This window comes from Phaeodactylum tricornutum, chromosome 3 (assembly GCF_000150955.2).
Source record: "Phaeodactylum tricornutum CCAP 1055/1 chromosome 3, complete sequence".
NCBI classification, from domain to species: Eukaryota; Bacillariophyta; class Bacillariophyceae; order Surirellales; family Neidiaceae; genus Phaeodactylum; species Phaeodactylum tricornutum.
In genome coordinates, this window is record NC_011671.1 from 958,745 (window position 1) to 976,230 (window position 17,486).

The 17,486-nt window shown below is 44.4% G+C and overlaps 4 protein-coding genes across 4 annotated transcripts; all 4 read left to right on the top strand.

The window, feature by feature from the left end:
• The first annotated feature begins 1,629 nt into the window (after positions 1-1,629).
• Positions 1,630-3,145, top strand: HSF1 (heat shock factor, DNA-binding). Its single transcript, XM_002186124.1, has one exon. The coding sequence runs from the start codon at positions 1,682-1,684 to the stop codon at positions 2,966-2,968; it is 1,287 nt and encodes a 428-aa protein (XP_002186160.1). The 5' UTR covers positions 1,630-1,681; the 3' UTR covers positions 2,969-3,145.
• Positions 3,146-3,728: 583 nt separating this feature from the next.
• PHATR_33457 (predicted protein) lies at positions 3,729-4,538 on the top strand (the record flags this gene model as incomplete). Its single annotated transcript, XM_002186125.1, has 1 exon — positions 3,729-4,538. The coding sequence occupies one exon, from the start codon at positions 3,729-3,731 to the stop codon at positions 4,536-4,538; it is 810 nt and encodes a 269-aa protein (XP_002186161.1).
• Positions 4,539-5,364: 826 nt separating this feature from the next.
• On the top strand, positions 5,365-6,651 carry PHATR_33458 (predicted protein; the record flags this gene model as incomplete). Its single annotated transcript, XM_002186126.1, has 1 exon — positions 5,365-6,651. The coding sequence occupies one exon, from the start codon at positions 5,365-5,367 to the stop codon at positions 6,649-6,651; it is 1,287 nt and encodes a 428-aa protein (XP_002186162.1).
• Positions 6,652-13,044: 6,393 nt separating this feature from the next.
• PHATR_33459 (predicted protein) lies at positions 13,045-17,486 on the top strand (the record flags this gene model as incomplete). Its single annotated transcript, XM_002186127.1, has 5 exons — positions 13,045-13,066; positions 13,386-13,642; positions 13,866-14,175; positions 14,234-17,389; positions 17,440-17,486. The coding sequence occupies 5 exons, from the start codon at positions 13,045-13,047 to the stop codon at positions 17,484-17,486; spliced, it is 3,792 nt and encodes a 1,263-aa protein (XP_002186163.1).

Genomic DNA, 17,486 nt, shown 5'->3' on the forward strand with positions numbered 1-17,486 from the left:
CCCCCAATCTAAATGCATGAAGTGCCGTTGCAAAGACAGGGATGGATTGCCGGACTCACAAAGTTGCCCATTTAGAATCACATTTCTACAAACACCTTGACCATGAATAGAGTTGTTTGCGTACTCTTGGCGTATGCCAACAAAGTCCACTTGTCAGCACAATCCAACTTGCCGCGGCAAGAACCAAAAGAATCCAACTGTTTACCTTACTATAGCATTACTTTACTGCAGCATGTGTAGAAGCGCACACGCAAAAGTTAACACTCGCATCTTCCTCCTACATTTTTGATGAGCATTGCAAAGACAAAGATAAAAGCAAAAAATTGTTGAAGTCATACAATTGTTTCATTATGAAATTTCTGTTGAGAGGTGTAAGTTGCCTTGTTTGGTATGAGAGTTTGAATAAGGAAGAGGAAGAGAAGGAGAGTGCATTGCTGAATCTACAAATAACTGGAATGTGTTGTCTGATTTTTAAAAGCTTGGTCACAATAGTGCGGCAAAACTTGATCTTATTCGAGTGAAGAAATAACCCCACACATGATTTGCCGTTCACATCGTCTTAATGTAAGAGAGGTACTATGCAGCGGTCGATTGACAGTCGTTTTCAGATAGACGAACGTCACAGGAACGGCGGACGCAGAATCTAATTGAGTCTGCAACGTATGCGGAAGTATTTTAGTTGAAGAAAATCATCAGATGTACGGATTTATGAGTACAACCACATCAAACCACGTACGTATGTGCGTGAATTTGATGTTGGAGGCAACTTTAAGCCGAGGGAAAGGATACCCGGACATACCCAAAGTTACGTCCTCGTTTCCCTGGATCTAATATAAATATTCTAACAGTTGCTTTCGTCACTCCCAATAACATATTGGAAACTTATCGCCCATGGTCTGTCCTTAGTAGTCAATTTCAGGGACTTTAACATGACAGAAGGACTTTGTTCGATATTGAATTTATGGAGGTTCGGCACTTGATTCTATATCACATGTCTCCGTAGCGACAAGGACAAGTCTCTCACTGGGACAGGTCGGATCGAAAATGACACGGGCATCAAAAATGGCTGACGTAAGCCGCCAGATTTTCGTGTCTCTAACTGATGACTCAGCCTGTGTGCCATAAGTGTCTCCTCACATTTAACTTCTTTTTGCCAAAACAGTGAAATTGGTAAAGATACAATTATCGATAACCTGAACATACACGTATATCGACTACTGATCGATAGAATCTTCAAGTCGCCCACCTACAAATGTTCTTTGAGTAAGGTTGCATGATTGCAGATTGATTCGAAATTTATTTAGATCGCCAGTGTTCAGTGAGATTCCAGCGACTCATTGCCACGTAAAACTTCAATCACGCCTCATTAAATGGAATTAGCTTTGAGTGGAGATATGGGTTGCAATTATACTCTTTGACTAATTATACTTCAAGTTTTGCTGACGATCTCGATTTTGCTGCTATTTTAATAGCTTCTCGACTTTTCCTCGTCTTGCGGAAACCTGGGACGCAATCCATGAGAGACGTCTCCTGTAGGACAGCGTACCGTTTCTACGTACATTCTTCGTGTCGACGTAAGCGTTGCCCATACGCCTGGCAACCTCTCTGAAAAAGCTTTCCACACTCGTCATAAACAGTCGTCCCGACAGGTTTGTTGTAGTCTCTTCGTTGCTCTTCTACGATGGATTATTTGAGTATTGAAGAACACGCGGCCGCCTCCGCCGTCGCAGCGCTTGGTGGCAACCAGGAGAACAACAAAAGGTCCCGGGACGACTCTCCCGATGCTGCCGGTGGTTGCCACAAGCTTGCCCGAGTTGAAGACGAGCAGCTCGTTGCTGCCGGAGGTATGGGTCCTCCTCTTCCTCCTGCTGAAAATGTGGCACAAGGCGCCATGCTCCAGCCTTACCCGATGTTCTACTACCGAGACTTTTCTACTGAATCGGATCCGGACGCCTTGACCCCCTTGACTCCTCCGGGGCGTGTTCCGAACTTCCCTGCGAAGATGCATTCAATTCTCAGCCGTCCTGATCTTGCGGATGTGATCTGCTGGATGCCCCATGGCCGATCTTGGCGCGTTTTGAAGCCTCGGGAGTTTGAGATTCGTGTAATTCCCACTTATTTTGAACACGCCAAGTTCTCATCCTTCATTCGTCAGGCGAATGGATGGGGATTCCGTCGAATCACCCAAGGTCGTGATCGCAACTCTTACTACCACGAGTTGTTCCTCCGTGGACTTCCCCACCTCTGCAAGCAGATGAAGCGCCCAGGTGTTGCGCAAAAGCAAGCTGCCGATCCTGAGCACGAGCCTGATCTTTACAAAGTCTCCGAGATGTACGCGGTTCCCGAAAAAGCTGAGGATGACTCGATTCTTCTCCAGTGCACGCTTCAGGGAGGCCCGAAGGCCCGCATGCCCATCTACTCGGGCGCCCTGAACAACTCCTCTCTCAAGGATTTCAAGATGCCTGGTGTTGAAACTGCGTCGTTGACTCCTCGCGACCAGCAAGCACTTAGCGCGTTTCAACAGTCCCTCGGTGCATCCGAGAGTCAGTTCAAGTCTATGAGCTTTTCCACCACAACTCCTCAAGCCACCCCGCTTGTACTTCCGCAGCAGTCTTACATGACGCCGAATGCTGCCCCCGTCAATATTCGACCAAACGTGGCCACCACAGAAGGAACAAATAACAATATGTCAGCTCTCATGGCAGCTAATCAATTGGCTTTTTCTCAACCCAACATGGCCGCGGCCTTCCAAGCAAGTTCCGCTGCATCGCAGTTTGCAGCAGGATTCGCTGCGGCAACCGCTTTGAGTCATCAACAGTTCCAAACAATGCTAGGACAGTTTGGAGTAGCTGCCCAACCTACCCAAGTTTCGGTTCAACAACCGATGAGCATCCAGCAACAACCCGGGGAGCAACAGCCGCCCATTCAGGTGCAGCAACAGCAATCAATGATTGCGAACACGAACTAGGAATACGTTTTCCGTTTACTTTACGTTACGACGACTAGAACGCGGCCACGAGCTCTCCTCAAGTCCTTTTCATCTTTCCCTTGACACACTCTTTTGCACAACTAACTGGCATTGCATGATTTTAGCTTCACATTAATTTCTCTTAACTTTACGGTTAGTTTGAGTTTCTGATGAAAATCGAATTTAGTGTTAGTCTTACGTCTTCAATGATTTGCAGTGTTCTGACGATGATGTCATCAACGGAATTTGTGATGTGGCAGAGACAATGCACTTTCATTTCGCTGGTTGGCCAAGAGGGAACCAGGGACTTCGCAAGCAGTACCGCTTGGATGTCTTTGTTCCCGGGCATCGGCTCAAGTGCCGTATGTGTGCGTGAGGAAGTTGAAAACGATCTTGTTTCGCAATCCTCGTAGTCAGAGTCGATCGTCAATGGAATGCGAGTACCGATACGACATCTCGGCCAACACACGTCAGTGATTTTGTAATGACAATTTTAAGAAGCGTGCCCCATCGCTCATACAAAAATAGACTACTATGTCCTTAACCCAGAAAAAAATCGATATTCCCAAGACAATTGAATAACAAATCGTCTTCGTTTTCACCTCTCTAGCTAGAGCGCGCTCACACGAATGCCAAGAAGACCATCGGCACTCCATTGTGATGGCTTCTGATGGCCGACGGAATTACATCTTCCAAAATATAACTTCTCTACGGGATGTCATATTGAAGCCTTGACAAAGAGGAAATAAACATCGAAAACATGATTGCTAAACAAGGAAGGGGTGGACTCATGCGGCGGTCGAGGCAATCTTTCATGTCACTGACCTCGTCGGGTTCATCTCCTCCGATAGGGGGGTCGCCTGCCTCAGGTTGCAGAGGCCTCAAATCCTCGGATGAACTCCGTCAATCAGCCAATTCTCTTTTTTTGCGAGATAAATCTAGCTCCTCGTCATCTTTTTTAAATTCTTCTCCGGGAGTCAACGAAGGAGTCTCATGGCCGACGACATTGGGTTCGATTTCCATGCAGGACCAACACAGCTGCGAAATTGAGCCTGGAGAAATCGGCAACAAGCCGCTGGCCCATTGGTTCCTTTTGTTCGCAATGGCGCTTCATATCCCAGGCTGCGTCAATTCAGTTGTTGAGATTTTAGAGCTGCACTATCATTCATTTCCCCTTCTTGTTCTTCTTGGCACTCTTCCTTCTCTGGCCCAGGCTCGGAAGAAGGGTGGAACTTCCCTCGAAAACTCCACCGCAAAGGCTGAACGCTCCAACTGTTCAATGCTCTTTCATAGAGCATCCTCAAACACTACCCTTCTTGCTATTGAAGAGTACTATTGTAATGCCCATCAGTCGGATTCATTCAGGAACACAGCGGAAAAGACATCCCCTCCTCCAGTGTGCCGCAGGCCCTCGACACACCATGCATCGCAAGACGAGTGGGGACATTTCACCGATTTTGACGAAGATTTTGCTCTCCGAGAAAAAGATTTTCGTTTTGCAGTTTCCGTGCCATCACCGCAACTAATAATAAACCTTGGAACTCTTCAAGAAGCGGAGGAGGAAGAGTAAGGCATTTGCTATAGAGGAGACCAAGTGCTACCGCAAGCTTCGCACAACGACAAATGATCCTTTGTAAAATGGCCAATCACAACCTATATTTTTTTGAATTTATCGTTTGCATTAGAAAATGTAGTTTACAGTTAAAGTCGGCAGCATAGATCCTTGAAATATATTGTAGACTTCGCACGACGGGTTGTACAGGTGCAAACGCTTTGCGCTTACTTGTCGCACCAATATTCCCCCATTAAAAACTTTATTTTGAAAAATTGGCTGCCTCTATTCACAGACCTTCGAAATCGTACAACTGTTAAAACTGTTTGAATAGGTTCATTTGGATCAATCTGACATGAAACGTCGGCCACGCGATTCGTAGTTAAGTGATTTTACAGGTTGCTTTGGACGGTCTTAGCTGTTAATTGTACTGATGAGAAGATGCGGTCCGGTACCAAAACTCGACACACCCCACCAAAAACGCTTGGAAGATGTTGCACCTGCGCGTGCCAGTATCGGACAGCACTTTCTGAGCTTTTTGACCTCCCTCTAGAGTAATGAAAAATTTGCGAGCAGAAAGCTCACGAAAACGAAGTGGTGTTTCTTTAATTAGATTGCAGTATTGTGAAAGATCTCAGGCCTTCAATCAGTCACTGAAAAAGATTGCGGAAACGGTCCATCATTTCTTGCTTTCGACATGATTTTATTCGACAACGATAGAACGCGTTTGACAGCCATAATGATGGTGTATGTTACCAGCTTTTGTCGATATTCTAGTTGTTTGTTGCGGTGTTGTCCTTCTCGAAGTCCAAGTATAAGACTGTATTCCGAGCTTGACGACCTCATGACCCAAGTCGTAGAAAACGAGGATTTGTTTACCGACATTTATTCAGATAACTCGACCTGCGCTTCGTCATATTCTACTTTGAAGAACAGCAAAGATGGATGGCGAATTATAGATTGGAACAAGGAAGCCGTGGGCGTACTTTCTGATGAAAGCAAGTGGACTCAACCATCATCTGTCGATGTTACGGTGATCCAAGACAGGCTTGTTTACGTGAAAAGAGACGACCACCTTCGCCTTCAAGGTTCCCAGATTGCCGGCAACAAAGCACGTAAGATGCTCGCTTTGAACAATCTGAAGGATTTTCCGTTGTGCGTAGTAAGCTATGGTGGACCACAGAGTAATGCAATGGTTGCCTTGGCTGCGGTTGTCAATTTCCAGAATATAAAGCAGGGTATAGACGATCACCACGATCCGCATCGGTGTCGGTTCATATATTACACAAAGAAACTACCCAAGTTTCTCCGAAACCAGCCAACCGGAAATCTTTTCAGGGCAAAGATGTTGGGAATTGAGATGATAGAGCTACCGCCTGAAGAGTACAGAACTTTATTTGGTGGCAAGTGGGGCGCGAATACGCACGCTCCGCAGGGTTTAACTCCTCCTGTCCCTGGTGACTCACTTTGGATCCCACAAGGGGGATCTTCTGGAATGGCTCATGCCGGCACAAGGTTGCTGGCTCAAGAAATATGTGAATTTTGGTCTCTGAAGGGAAATGGGCGTCCACTTTCTGTTGCTATTCCCGGGGGAACATGTTCAACCGCTGTTTTGGTTCACACCGCAATTGAGAGCTTACAGTCCAAGCTTTCAAATGACAAACAAATGGACATTAAAGTTGTTGTAATCCCATGTATTGGTGATGACACCTATGCTAGAAGGCAAATGATGGCACTGAATACACAGCTAGGCAATGCCTCCAATGATCTTCCCACAATATTGAAGCCCTCGCCTTTTGACTTGGCCACCCAACATAATCACAAACATTCTGACAAATATTTCACATTTGGTGAACCAGAAAAGGATATTCTTGAAACATTTGTCTATATAAAGGAGAAGTGTGATATAACTTTGGACTTGCTGTATGGAGCGCCGGCATGGGCGGTCTTGCTCAGGCACTGGAAAGGAAAACAGACTTCCCCATCAGTGTTTGACGCAAATGCGCCATTTGCAGATCGCTCAGTCATGTATGTGCATAGTGGTGGCATTGAAGGCGTTAACACTCAACTATTACGCTACCGGTACAAAGGCCTGCTGAAAACCAAAGATGTTCAACTTCCAAACCACTGACTCATCTATGGAGCTTGTGTTTTTATTGTAAATCCTATAAGCTATTAAGAAACCAAAGTTTCCTTTGGATATATGTAGACAACCATTAAGCCATCATTTCCATCACTTTTCCCTCAAGGCAGAGATATACAAGGGAAGCATGTCAAACCATTGTATACTCCGTTTCTTTCTTTAAACTATCTATTGCATCTTTTTCATCTATCCAATGTGCTGTTTGGTAAGAGTCTTTCCTTCCACTATCAGTGGAAAGCAACAAGCTCCATCTGTAAATTTGGTCATATTTTCTGCCACTTTTTCTCAGTCTGTCACTTTTTTCTGGGAAGCAGATATCAAGGAGGGGCTTTTCAGATTAGAGAACTGCAACAATAATGGGCAAAAATGTGTCTGTGGGACCAAAGGATCGTAGATACGATAAAAAGACGTAAAACAAAACTTATAAACTTGTCCCTACAATATAGGGATATTGAACCCCCATATGATTGTCGTAGGGTTTTCTAGTCCCCTCACATTGAGACCATGAACATAAACTTGGCGAAATGTGTCCCCTCCAAACCACTATGGGAAAAATAGGGGACCAAATAAAAATAAAACTTCGACACTGCATGCAATCACAAATATAATGCAAATGCAATTTGTTCCAACACTGAACCTGTTGAGAACGGGAAAGTTGGCAAACCCTTCTTGTAACATGAATCACCATAAAATACTTCGTATGATAGCCTGTCTCACTCAACCTGATTGAACCTTCGTAAGTATTTCCGCTTAATTTGACTCTGATGGCTCATATGCAATCTTGATCACTTTCGTGGCAACATTTTCTCGTACGAAATGATACGCTATCGCGTTACTTTTCTTCTTCAACACTGAATCTGGTGCCATGGTATTGTAGACAACCGACATATTGTCACGAAGGACTTTAGCTGGACCATCAATAGGAATTGTTACGGAGTACTACCAAAGCACAACCGAGGACGGATTGCTGTTATGACAGTGTGTGGTAAACGAAGGTGGGCGTTATGACAAATGACCTGCGATACACCTAAGCAAGCTTAGGGACTGTAAAAGTCACTCGCTGACGACGCTCCCCTCGGGTTAGACAGCGGATGCGAGGACCTATGCTATAATGCAATATTTGGATCAAAGAATTTCTAAAACATTGAGTGGAAAATTACATGCTACAAACTAGTCAATCTGTTTTCAGTCCAGTGAACAATCCCACAAAGTGCCAGCTCATCATTGATCTTCCACAACTTCCATAATCTCAATAGACAACCTTTCTTTCACATGTATATATACCTTTGGAACTATAAGTCCCATGCATGATACCTATGGTGAGTAGAGGATCTTGTTCAATCCCACCATGTGTCTTGTGATAGCCCCTTATGTTGTCTCAGTTGTATCTCCTTAGTATCCACTTGTATCCCAACTCATCTTGGCCTTGTAAACTGACAAGTAGAGACTAAACACATGCGCCTCCAGAAACATAGCAATCGTACAAACGCTTCAATTATTGCTCCACGTGGCCATGGAACAAAGCTTTTGTATCATTTCTGTGCGTGCCTCCTTAACTCCATGTGCAAAGTTTGGATTCACACTTGCGACATCCGTGTTTAGTGAATATTTTCCACAAGACATGTCGCAAGGAGGTAAGCCACAACAGGGTAACTCAATTACGGTAGATTTGCGCAATAAGGCCGACACAAACTCCATACGAGACACGTAAACGCTGCGTCCATCGGATTGGCTCACACTTACACTGTCCTTACCAAGTGGAAGCTGTCCAAGGGACATGCCGCAAGGTATTGTACCGTAACAGGAATACCCATCATACGCCTGTTTGAGAACAACGAGTAACACGGTCTCCCGCATGGTCAGCGTCAACAAAAGCTATCATCTCCACCACGTTACCACGTGGTTCTGGAGCATTCGGTGGAATAGGCTCTTTCACATCACCGTAAAAGTCTGTCCAATCTGCATCATTGTTAAAGCTGTTGTCAATCACCGAATAAGAATCATCAAATACCAATCGAGACTTGTGGTGAGATTTCAAATATCCGAGAATATGAAAAACTGCAGCTAGATGTCCTTCACACGGCATCGCGAGAAAAGATGAGAGCATAGACACTTCACACATTATATCAATGCGACCAATTTCAACTACCAATCTCAAAACTCCTATCTAATGATAAATTATAGCCACACAATGCTACAATTTGATACTACGTTGTAGATAGAATTGCTTAGCCTTAGCATTGTTTGTTGGAACATCTATCTAGGATTCACTAGCTCTAGATCTTGGCCTCGTTGCCGTTTCCTTTTTCCTGGCTCTGTCGTAGGACAGCCGCAGTGGCCAGACGACTGTCCTCGTCGGGTTCATTATCCGTGTCTGGCATGCCGGAGGAAAATACGAAGCGTCTCATAGGAAACCAAATATTTGCGTTATGCACCCAAATGTTTGCAACATACACAACTCTGGTTCCGTTGCATGAGGCGTATAAGACGACTCGTCTTATCAAACCTGATATGCTAGGAACGAAATATTCCTGATTACCATACGGTTTCCCTAGATGAAACTTGTCAAGAGATACTGTTGGCACCATCCGAACTCGATGGTTTGGCGATCACATAGGTGATCCAATCATCTCGACAAAACTATGTCAATGGTTCGATAGCCAGTACATTGGCTACGGGGTTTCTACGTTCGTATATTCTGTTTCCAACACAAAAGGTTTCATTTTGGAATCTATATTTTAGTCTCACAATCTCAATCTAAAAAAACCTACCAATTAAAACAATCGGAGCCTCTACGAGGCTTTCCCCCCAACTTCTACTCTTTCGTCGTATTCTACAAATACACTTGTAAGCAGGTAGAATTATATCACTAAGACTGAAAATAGTTAGCACATTCTGCATCCAACACAGGAGAAACATTGAGTTCTGGTTGATAAGTTGAAGACCTAGGTGACGTAATCTTTGTAGATAAACGTTTTCCAATTTCATCCAAATCTTTTTCAACATTTGCAACTGCCTGTTGCACATAATTCATAGAACTCATTGACCATTGCTGTTTTGATGGATTATCAGGAAGCGAAAAACATCCAAGATCTGCTCCCAAATATACCTCTGGCGTCTTAATCAATTTGGGCTTGAGCTTGAAATGCATACCGATTGAATCCAGAATCTTCTTCGGATCCATACTGATACATAGGAAATCATCGGTATAAATAAGCACATACCAGTTTAGGTGCGATTTAGGGCGGTAACACGTAGAACCGGTGCATATTTCTACGTGATTTTGAAACCCAAGCGGCTCATTATTGCACCAAGCCTTTTTTCCTGTTACAAGAAAAAAATGTGCCTCCATAATTGCTAGTTAAATTCTTACAGAAGTTAGCATATTGGATGTAAACCAACAATCCATAGTATGGAGAACCACATTTCAATGATAAGGTATCATTCCATTAATAGAACAGCATATGTTGTACTGTGTTGCTTCCTACCTTATGTCTTTTACCTAAATTGCGCATTGCCTTGTGACTCTTTTGTGTACCAATTGTGGATGTTTTTCTCAATTGCTTCAATGGTTGCTGGTGACATGTGTTGAATTGCTGCAACTGTCACTTTACCAATGCATTTTTGGCGTAGTTTTGTTGGCTTGCTCCAGCTGCAAACAACTTGCAAATGCCCCCTGAACCAAATTATGAATCTTTGGGGATTCTTACAAGGGGCCCACGCTTTGTTGGAGATACTGCTTATTGAGAAGTGGCTGCTTTCATACCTTCTCTCTCTTTGTTTGTCTGTAGGACAACCATGGTCTCATCATATTCCTTTTGTTTGTATCTTCTCCATAGTTTGATAGTGTTCTGTTCAGTGTAGGTTGCACTGGTTCCTATGCTTGCCTTCATACTCATAGCCCTCTTTCGAGAGCTTGCTCGCGTTTGCATGCCTTTTCTTGCCTACAAATACTGGGAGTAGTCTTTTCAAGTGTAGAAAGTGATGCCATTGCAGGCACAGTGATGATAGAAGGCACTGGTGGTTTGGATGGGGTTGTAAATGTGTTTGCAGCAAGGCGACGGACGCGCATCTGGATGACACGGTCCTTTCTCTCGGTTTCGTTAAAATTTTCAAACGCCATGGTATATGGTAGGTTTGCCGTTCCCTCAGAAGCATTCAAATAATATTTTCGTCAATAGTATACTTTCAATCCGGGATGCCTGACATTGTGAAAGCTTATTTTAATAGTCTTGGGCTGTTCTAGATTTTGTCTTTGACTTCAAACTGGCTTGTAACAGTGACCTGCCGAAAATAGCAGGAAAAATAAAAGGAACTGAAATAGCCTTTCGTACACTTAATTGTATATATCTCACGGAAAACGAAATCAATCACCGAAAACGTTTTTATAGTGTTTAACTGGCATTCTCATGCTATAAAATTGTTTATCGCAAATGTTTCTACCTTGCCTAAAGAGTTGTTTAACATTGACAAAGCATAGGGTCTCTGACGAAGAAAAATAGGCAACATAACCTGTTACAAAACGGCGGCTCATAATCGCACCTAAACTGGTACTCATAATAATTTGTACCATTGTGTTTCTTAGCTGGTCAAAGCCAAACATCTGGATCTGCAAGACAAGACATAAAATGCAACTTTTCCATTGTTGCAGCTAAGTGAGCATGCCCAGCTGCTCCACTCAACTTCAAACAATATAATGCACAAACAATTGCATAACAACCTTCCACAGACTTTCCAAACTCTGGACCAGATCTTGTATACACCTTTTCGCAAACTGGAGCACTCAAATAAGCATTCTGCGCATCAGTACCAAGTATATCCAATGAATTCAAAGATGCGATGAGTAGAGCAGTGCGAACACTATTGTGCGAAACAACACTGGCATATGTAATTGAACTCAATGGATCTGTAACATGTGTTGATCCAACTCCTGGTAAGGACAACGTCTCACCAGAAGTTCAATCGCCTACTGCTAAACGCCAAGTCGCTTCCGTCCCACACACAACGAATCACAGCCCCACAGTCCCTACGAATATCCAAGAGTACAGTATAGACTCATAATCTTCGTAGTTCATTGTTTTCCTGACTTCGATCTTCATCGTCGTTTTGTGTTCATCAATAACATGTCCCCTGGCGACAAATCTGGCTTTGCAAGTAAAATCCATTTTGATATCAAATATCATGTGACATGATATTCATGTGTGACCAACCAGCTTAGGCGCATCCTGATTCAGAACTTTAAATGCTGGCATAACATTTGTCATTTCCTTCTTGATCGCGTCTGACCACAAAGAAGTGTTAGTTTCCCAATCAATCTTTAGAGCTTGCTTGACTGATTTTGGCATACAAATACCAAACTTGTGAGTCCTTTTAAGGTATCTTGTCTTTACCGCTGAAATAATACAATCACATTTCTGCAGTACCTCTGGTACCCACCAAGCAAAAGCGGAATAATGAAGTAATTTGTTAGCAACAGCATATTTGGCGACTTCAATTGGATTTGATTCTTTCAGATCTTTAAGAGGAAGCCAAGTTGTAGATCCGTCTCTCCATTGCAATAATAATGACCATCCTTTAGTTTTCCGTCGCATCTGCTTCACACCATGTTTGTACATATAATACATGTTGTCAGGGGCAACTGCTGATCCTTCCATTGTGTGATCAATGATCTCATCTACTATTAGGAACCGGCAACCTTCCTCATCCAACTGCGAATATAAATGTTCTGCAATAACATTAGCAGCAAATTCCTGCACATTACCATCTGGGGACTGAACCTCCATAACTCTTGTATCCAAAATAGGATTGAGATGCGATTTTCCGACCACATTACCATTGCGATCCTTTTTACGCGCAATGACCGTTCCAGTGGTAGCAATATCCTTGTACGGTAACACACCTTGAGCGTCAAGGTATTCATTAAAAGGTTCATGATTTTACTCGTCTGCCTGAGACATTGTCGGCTCATCCTTTATTGAATCATCTGAGTAAACGCTAAACACATTAGGCTTTTCAGAAAACACCGGGGAAATGTGTCACGGTATAGTACCATGCGACATGTCTCCTAGTGATGTCCGTCCTCTAGACGTCAACACGGTGAACGGCAGTTGGAGTGTTCATAAGGGAGAAGTGAGTCGTATGGAAGTTAACTCGGTCTTATTGCATGAAATTCCTAGATACAATGATGTATCGTGCGTTGGAGAGAACGCGACTGAACATGTCGTGTTCTGACAGTGGCAACGGAGTGGGACTGACAATACTTATTGCCTGACTAACGGATGTAAATGGATGCGCTCCATTTCCCGCGGCATGCATGTTATGAAAGGTATTTCCGGTTCCACTATAAGTATATGTGAGCGCGCGTCATGGTATAAGGATACTATGACGGAAGAAAGATATTTGTGTACGTTTGATTTTGTTCCTCAGGTTTTGTTGTATCTTGGCAAATCGGAGGAGCAACAAGAATTAGTTTATAGCACTAATTCTTCAATCATTGTTTTATAAGTTCTTTGATCCGCATTGCTAGTTTACGCATAGGTCCTCGTATCCGCTGCCTAACCCGAGGGGAGCGTCGCCAACGAGTAGAGTTTTACAGTCCCTAAGTCTCTTAGGTGTATCGCCGGTCGTTCGTAATAACGCCCTCTCTTGTTTACCAGGCTCTGTTCCTAACAGTGCTTCTGTCCATACGGTGTACATTGGTGTATATCGTAACAGATTAACAGTCTTGGTTTCTCGTCAAACCACTGCTGCTTATCGCGCAGAATTTGGTAAACCCACCTTGAGTTCGTCTCAAGGAAACGTCGAGCTTGGTACCAGCGTACCTCGTCCGACAACACTGCCTACATTGTTTGTGTTGCATAAAGTATCAGAGGTGTCTAAGGAGACATTTATCGGCTTGTGTTCCGCATCCTTGGAAGCTGCTACCACCATCCTCCTGACCACTGGTATTGAAAACCCATTAGTACTTCAGGGTTTGTCAGTAAGTCGTCTCGGCCTCCCTACTTCCTCGGAATAACCGGCACTGGAAATCGTCTAGGTTTTCTTCTGGATTTGCCAGTGGGTTGTTTCGTGATTACGGGTTCTCTTGCCAAGTGAGGTATTCGATACCAATAGGCTTGGAAGACCAATCCTGATTCCGGTTCGGACGGGTATACTCACCGGTTAATAAGAGTACGGGGGGGGACTAATCAACCCTTCGATAGTTACTGGCACGGAGCGATATCACGCACAGCAGTAACACTGCCACCGAGGTGGTAGAAGGGAGTGAACCAGTGCTGGCAACGTCCACTGGTGTAGGGTCAAATAAAGAAGTCCGCTTAGTTACAGCGAAGGACCTGAAATATAGTGGAAGACCTAACCCCGGAACGCTACCGACCCGGCTACCCAGCCCAACTCAAGATCTGACCCGGCTATCCAGCCCAACCCCAGACCTGGTTGGTTACCCATTTCAATATGGTTACCGCTACGCGGACAACGTCCGATGCAAGCGCTTTCGCTCATTTACTCGACACGGTCCTTGCCCTACCGGCAACATCTCCTATCCGTTCTAGTCTTGTACTACATGAGTTAGATGATCTATACGGACTCCTTAGTATTTTTGAGCGCCAAATCGAAACTCTAGAATATCTCCCTGTACCATCCGAAGGTGACGCAACCCCTGTCCCAATCAAGTTACGTATGGGTCATCAACAACTCTTACGTTACTTGCTACTATGGATACGTCAACTCGAGACCAACAAAGGAGGTCCTCTCTCGAACTACGAACTCATCTCTCTCATGAAAGAAGATTTCAGTTTATTTCGACGGTCTCCATCAATTCATTTGCCGAATGCAGTCCCAACACCCAGTTCACAATCAAGCACTCCTTCGACTGTGGTTGGAAACTCTAGTCGTTCTGCTGTTGCTGATTTTAAACGCGGTGTTAAACGTGATAAAACGCATTATCCGGTGCTCAAGGACGACCGATACTGGGACAACTTCTACCGTACTTTTGTCGTTACCGCCGTATCGCACAATGTTGATAATGTCCTAGATCCAGCTTACTCCCCTACAAGTACAGATGAAATATTGCTATTCAGGGAGCAGAAAAAGTTCGTCTATTCCGCTCTAGAACACTGCTTGCAAACGGATATGGGTAAAAACATTGTTCGCGAGCATGCCTTTGATTTCGATGCACAAACTGTTTTCGCAAAAGTGGTAAAACACTACACTGAATCCACAGCTGCAAAGATCAGTTCTGGTACCACACTGTCATACCTGACCTCTGCGAAGTACGGCAGCTCCTGGACTGGAACCGCCGAAGGATTTATTTTGCATTGGAAAAATCATCTTCGCATTTACAACGACACGGTCCCAGTTACAGAGAAGTTGCCACCACAACTTTGCCTCAGCCTGCTCGAGTCCTCTGTACGCGACGTTTCAGAGCTTCGGCAAGTCAACACTACCGCGAATCTAGATTTAGCTAAAGGGGGGTCTCCCATTAACTATGAAAATTACCTAAGTCTACTCCTTGCTGCCGCGACCTTGTACGATAAAGGAAACAATTTTTCTAATTCTCGTAGCCCAAAATTCAAGCGCAGCGCCTTTGTTACTGAGACTACCTTTCCCGATGATGAATATGGCGTCGATTACGACATTGATTTGTCACCGTCCATCCTTTACGAAGCGAATGCTCACAACCGCAGAGCAGGCGACCAAAATCGAGACCGCCAGAGCAATGTCAATCGTGAGCGACCGTATATTCCTCGTGAGATGTGGGATAAACTGTCCGACGATGCAAAGGAGATTCTCCGTGGTATGTCTTCTCCTAAAGAAGGAAACGCCTCGGCCAACGGCAAGTCTTCATCTGCATTTCATGCCAACTCCCATTCTTTATCCGATACAGGACACACCTCATCAACGGACGAATTGTTGCACGAAAATGACAACGATAAATTATATGATTGCGGGAACGACACGGAACTGCTTGCACACCTTACTGATCGCTCCAGTAATATGGCAAATGGAGACATTCGCAAAGTCCTCGCTTCGGCTTCCTCCTATAAGCAGAATTCGAAGAACTCCCTGCAGTCAAATATGCTCGAATACAGTATTTCCCGACACTCCGTTGCAGAGACTACATCCTCCCTCATCGACAGAGGCGCAAACGGCGGACTTGCCGGAAGCGATGTTAAAATCCTTAACAAAACAGGCCGTTCTGCGAGCATCACGGGTATTAATGACCATACTTTGCCTGATTTGGACATTGTCACCGCCGCTGGCCTCGTTGAATCACAACATGGACCCATCATTGTCATACTGCATCAGTATGCCCACCATGGAAAAGGAAAAACGATCCATTCTAGTGCTCAACTTGAGTACTACAAGAATATTGTCGAGGACCGTTCCCGTGTTTTAGGCGGTAAACAACGTATCATAACTCTAGATGATTACGTTATTCCCCTACACATCCGTCAGGGACTAGCTTATATGGACATGAGACCTCCTTCCGATGCAGAGTTTGACACGTTACCCCACGTTGTACTTACTTCCGATGTCGACTGGGACCCGTCCATTATCGACAACGAAATTGACCTTGTCATAGACTGGCATGATGCCATACAGGACCTTCCCAGCGACCCGTACGTTGAACCCCGTTTCAATTCAACTGGTGAATACCGACATAGGCACGTTGCGACCTTTGACATTTTCTCGTCATCTGACTTTGTTCATCGGTCCACGGCTCTCGATAATATACTCTCGTCAAACCAACATGACATGACCCGCAATTCGCACAATTACGAAGCCTTGCGTCCTTGTCTTGGCTGGGTCTCCGCCAACACAGTCCAGAAAACCATCATGGCCACTACGCAATTTGCTCGTGAGGTCTATAATGCACCTATGCGTAAACATTTCAAGTCCCGTTTCCCGGCACTTAATGTTCACCGGCGCAACGAAGCTGTGGCTACCGATACCATTTGGTCGGACACACCTGCTGTCGATAACGGCGCTAAATTTGCGCAATTATTTGTCGGTAGACGATCGCTTGTTACCGACATTTATCCTATGAAAACAGACAAAGAGTTTGTTAATGCACTCGAAGACAATATTCGTCATCGGGGTGCCATGGATAAACTCATCAGTGACCGTGCCAAAGCCGAGATCAGCAAGAAAGTTTCTGATATTACTCGTGCTTACCACATTGATCAATGGCAAAGCGAGCCCAATCACCAGCACCAAAATTATGCTGAACGTCGAATTGCAACTGTTGAAGCAAATGCAAATAAAATTCTTAACAAAACCGGCGCACCTAATTCTACATGGTTATTGTGTGTTTCCTACATTTGTTATTTGTTTAATCATTTGGCCCATGAATCTTTGCACGATCGCACCCCCCTCGAAATTCTTAACGGTAGTACTCCTGATATTAGCGTACTCCTTCAATTCCATTTCTGGGAACCGATCTACTACCGACTTGAAGAACCTACTTTTCCTTCCGACGGCACTGAAAAAAAGGGCCACTTTGTTGGAATTGCTGATTCCGTTGGTGATGCTCTTACCTACAAGGTACTCACCAACGACTCCCACAAGATCCTTTTCCGATCTAGTGTTCGCTCTGCATTGAAACCTAGTGAAACCAATTTGCGTCTTGAGCCACATGAAGGGGAGAGTCCTCCTAAGCCCATCAACTTCATTAAGTCGCGCAGGACTGAGGACGGAAATTCTTATGCCATCCACACGCTACCTGGTTTTACCCCGGACGATCTCATCGGACGCACCTTTTTAACCGATACCCAGGACAATGGGGAGCGTTTTCGTGCACGTATTGCCAGGAAAATTCTTGA

Bases quoted from the DNA above. Each gene is read 5' to 3' on its own strand.
- HSF1 (XM_002186124.1), top strand. From the start codon at position 1,682: ATGGATTATTTGAGTATTGAAGAACACGCGGCCGCCTCCGCCGTCGCA.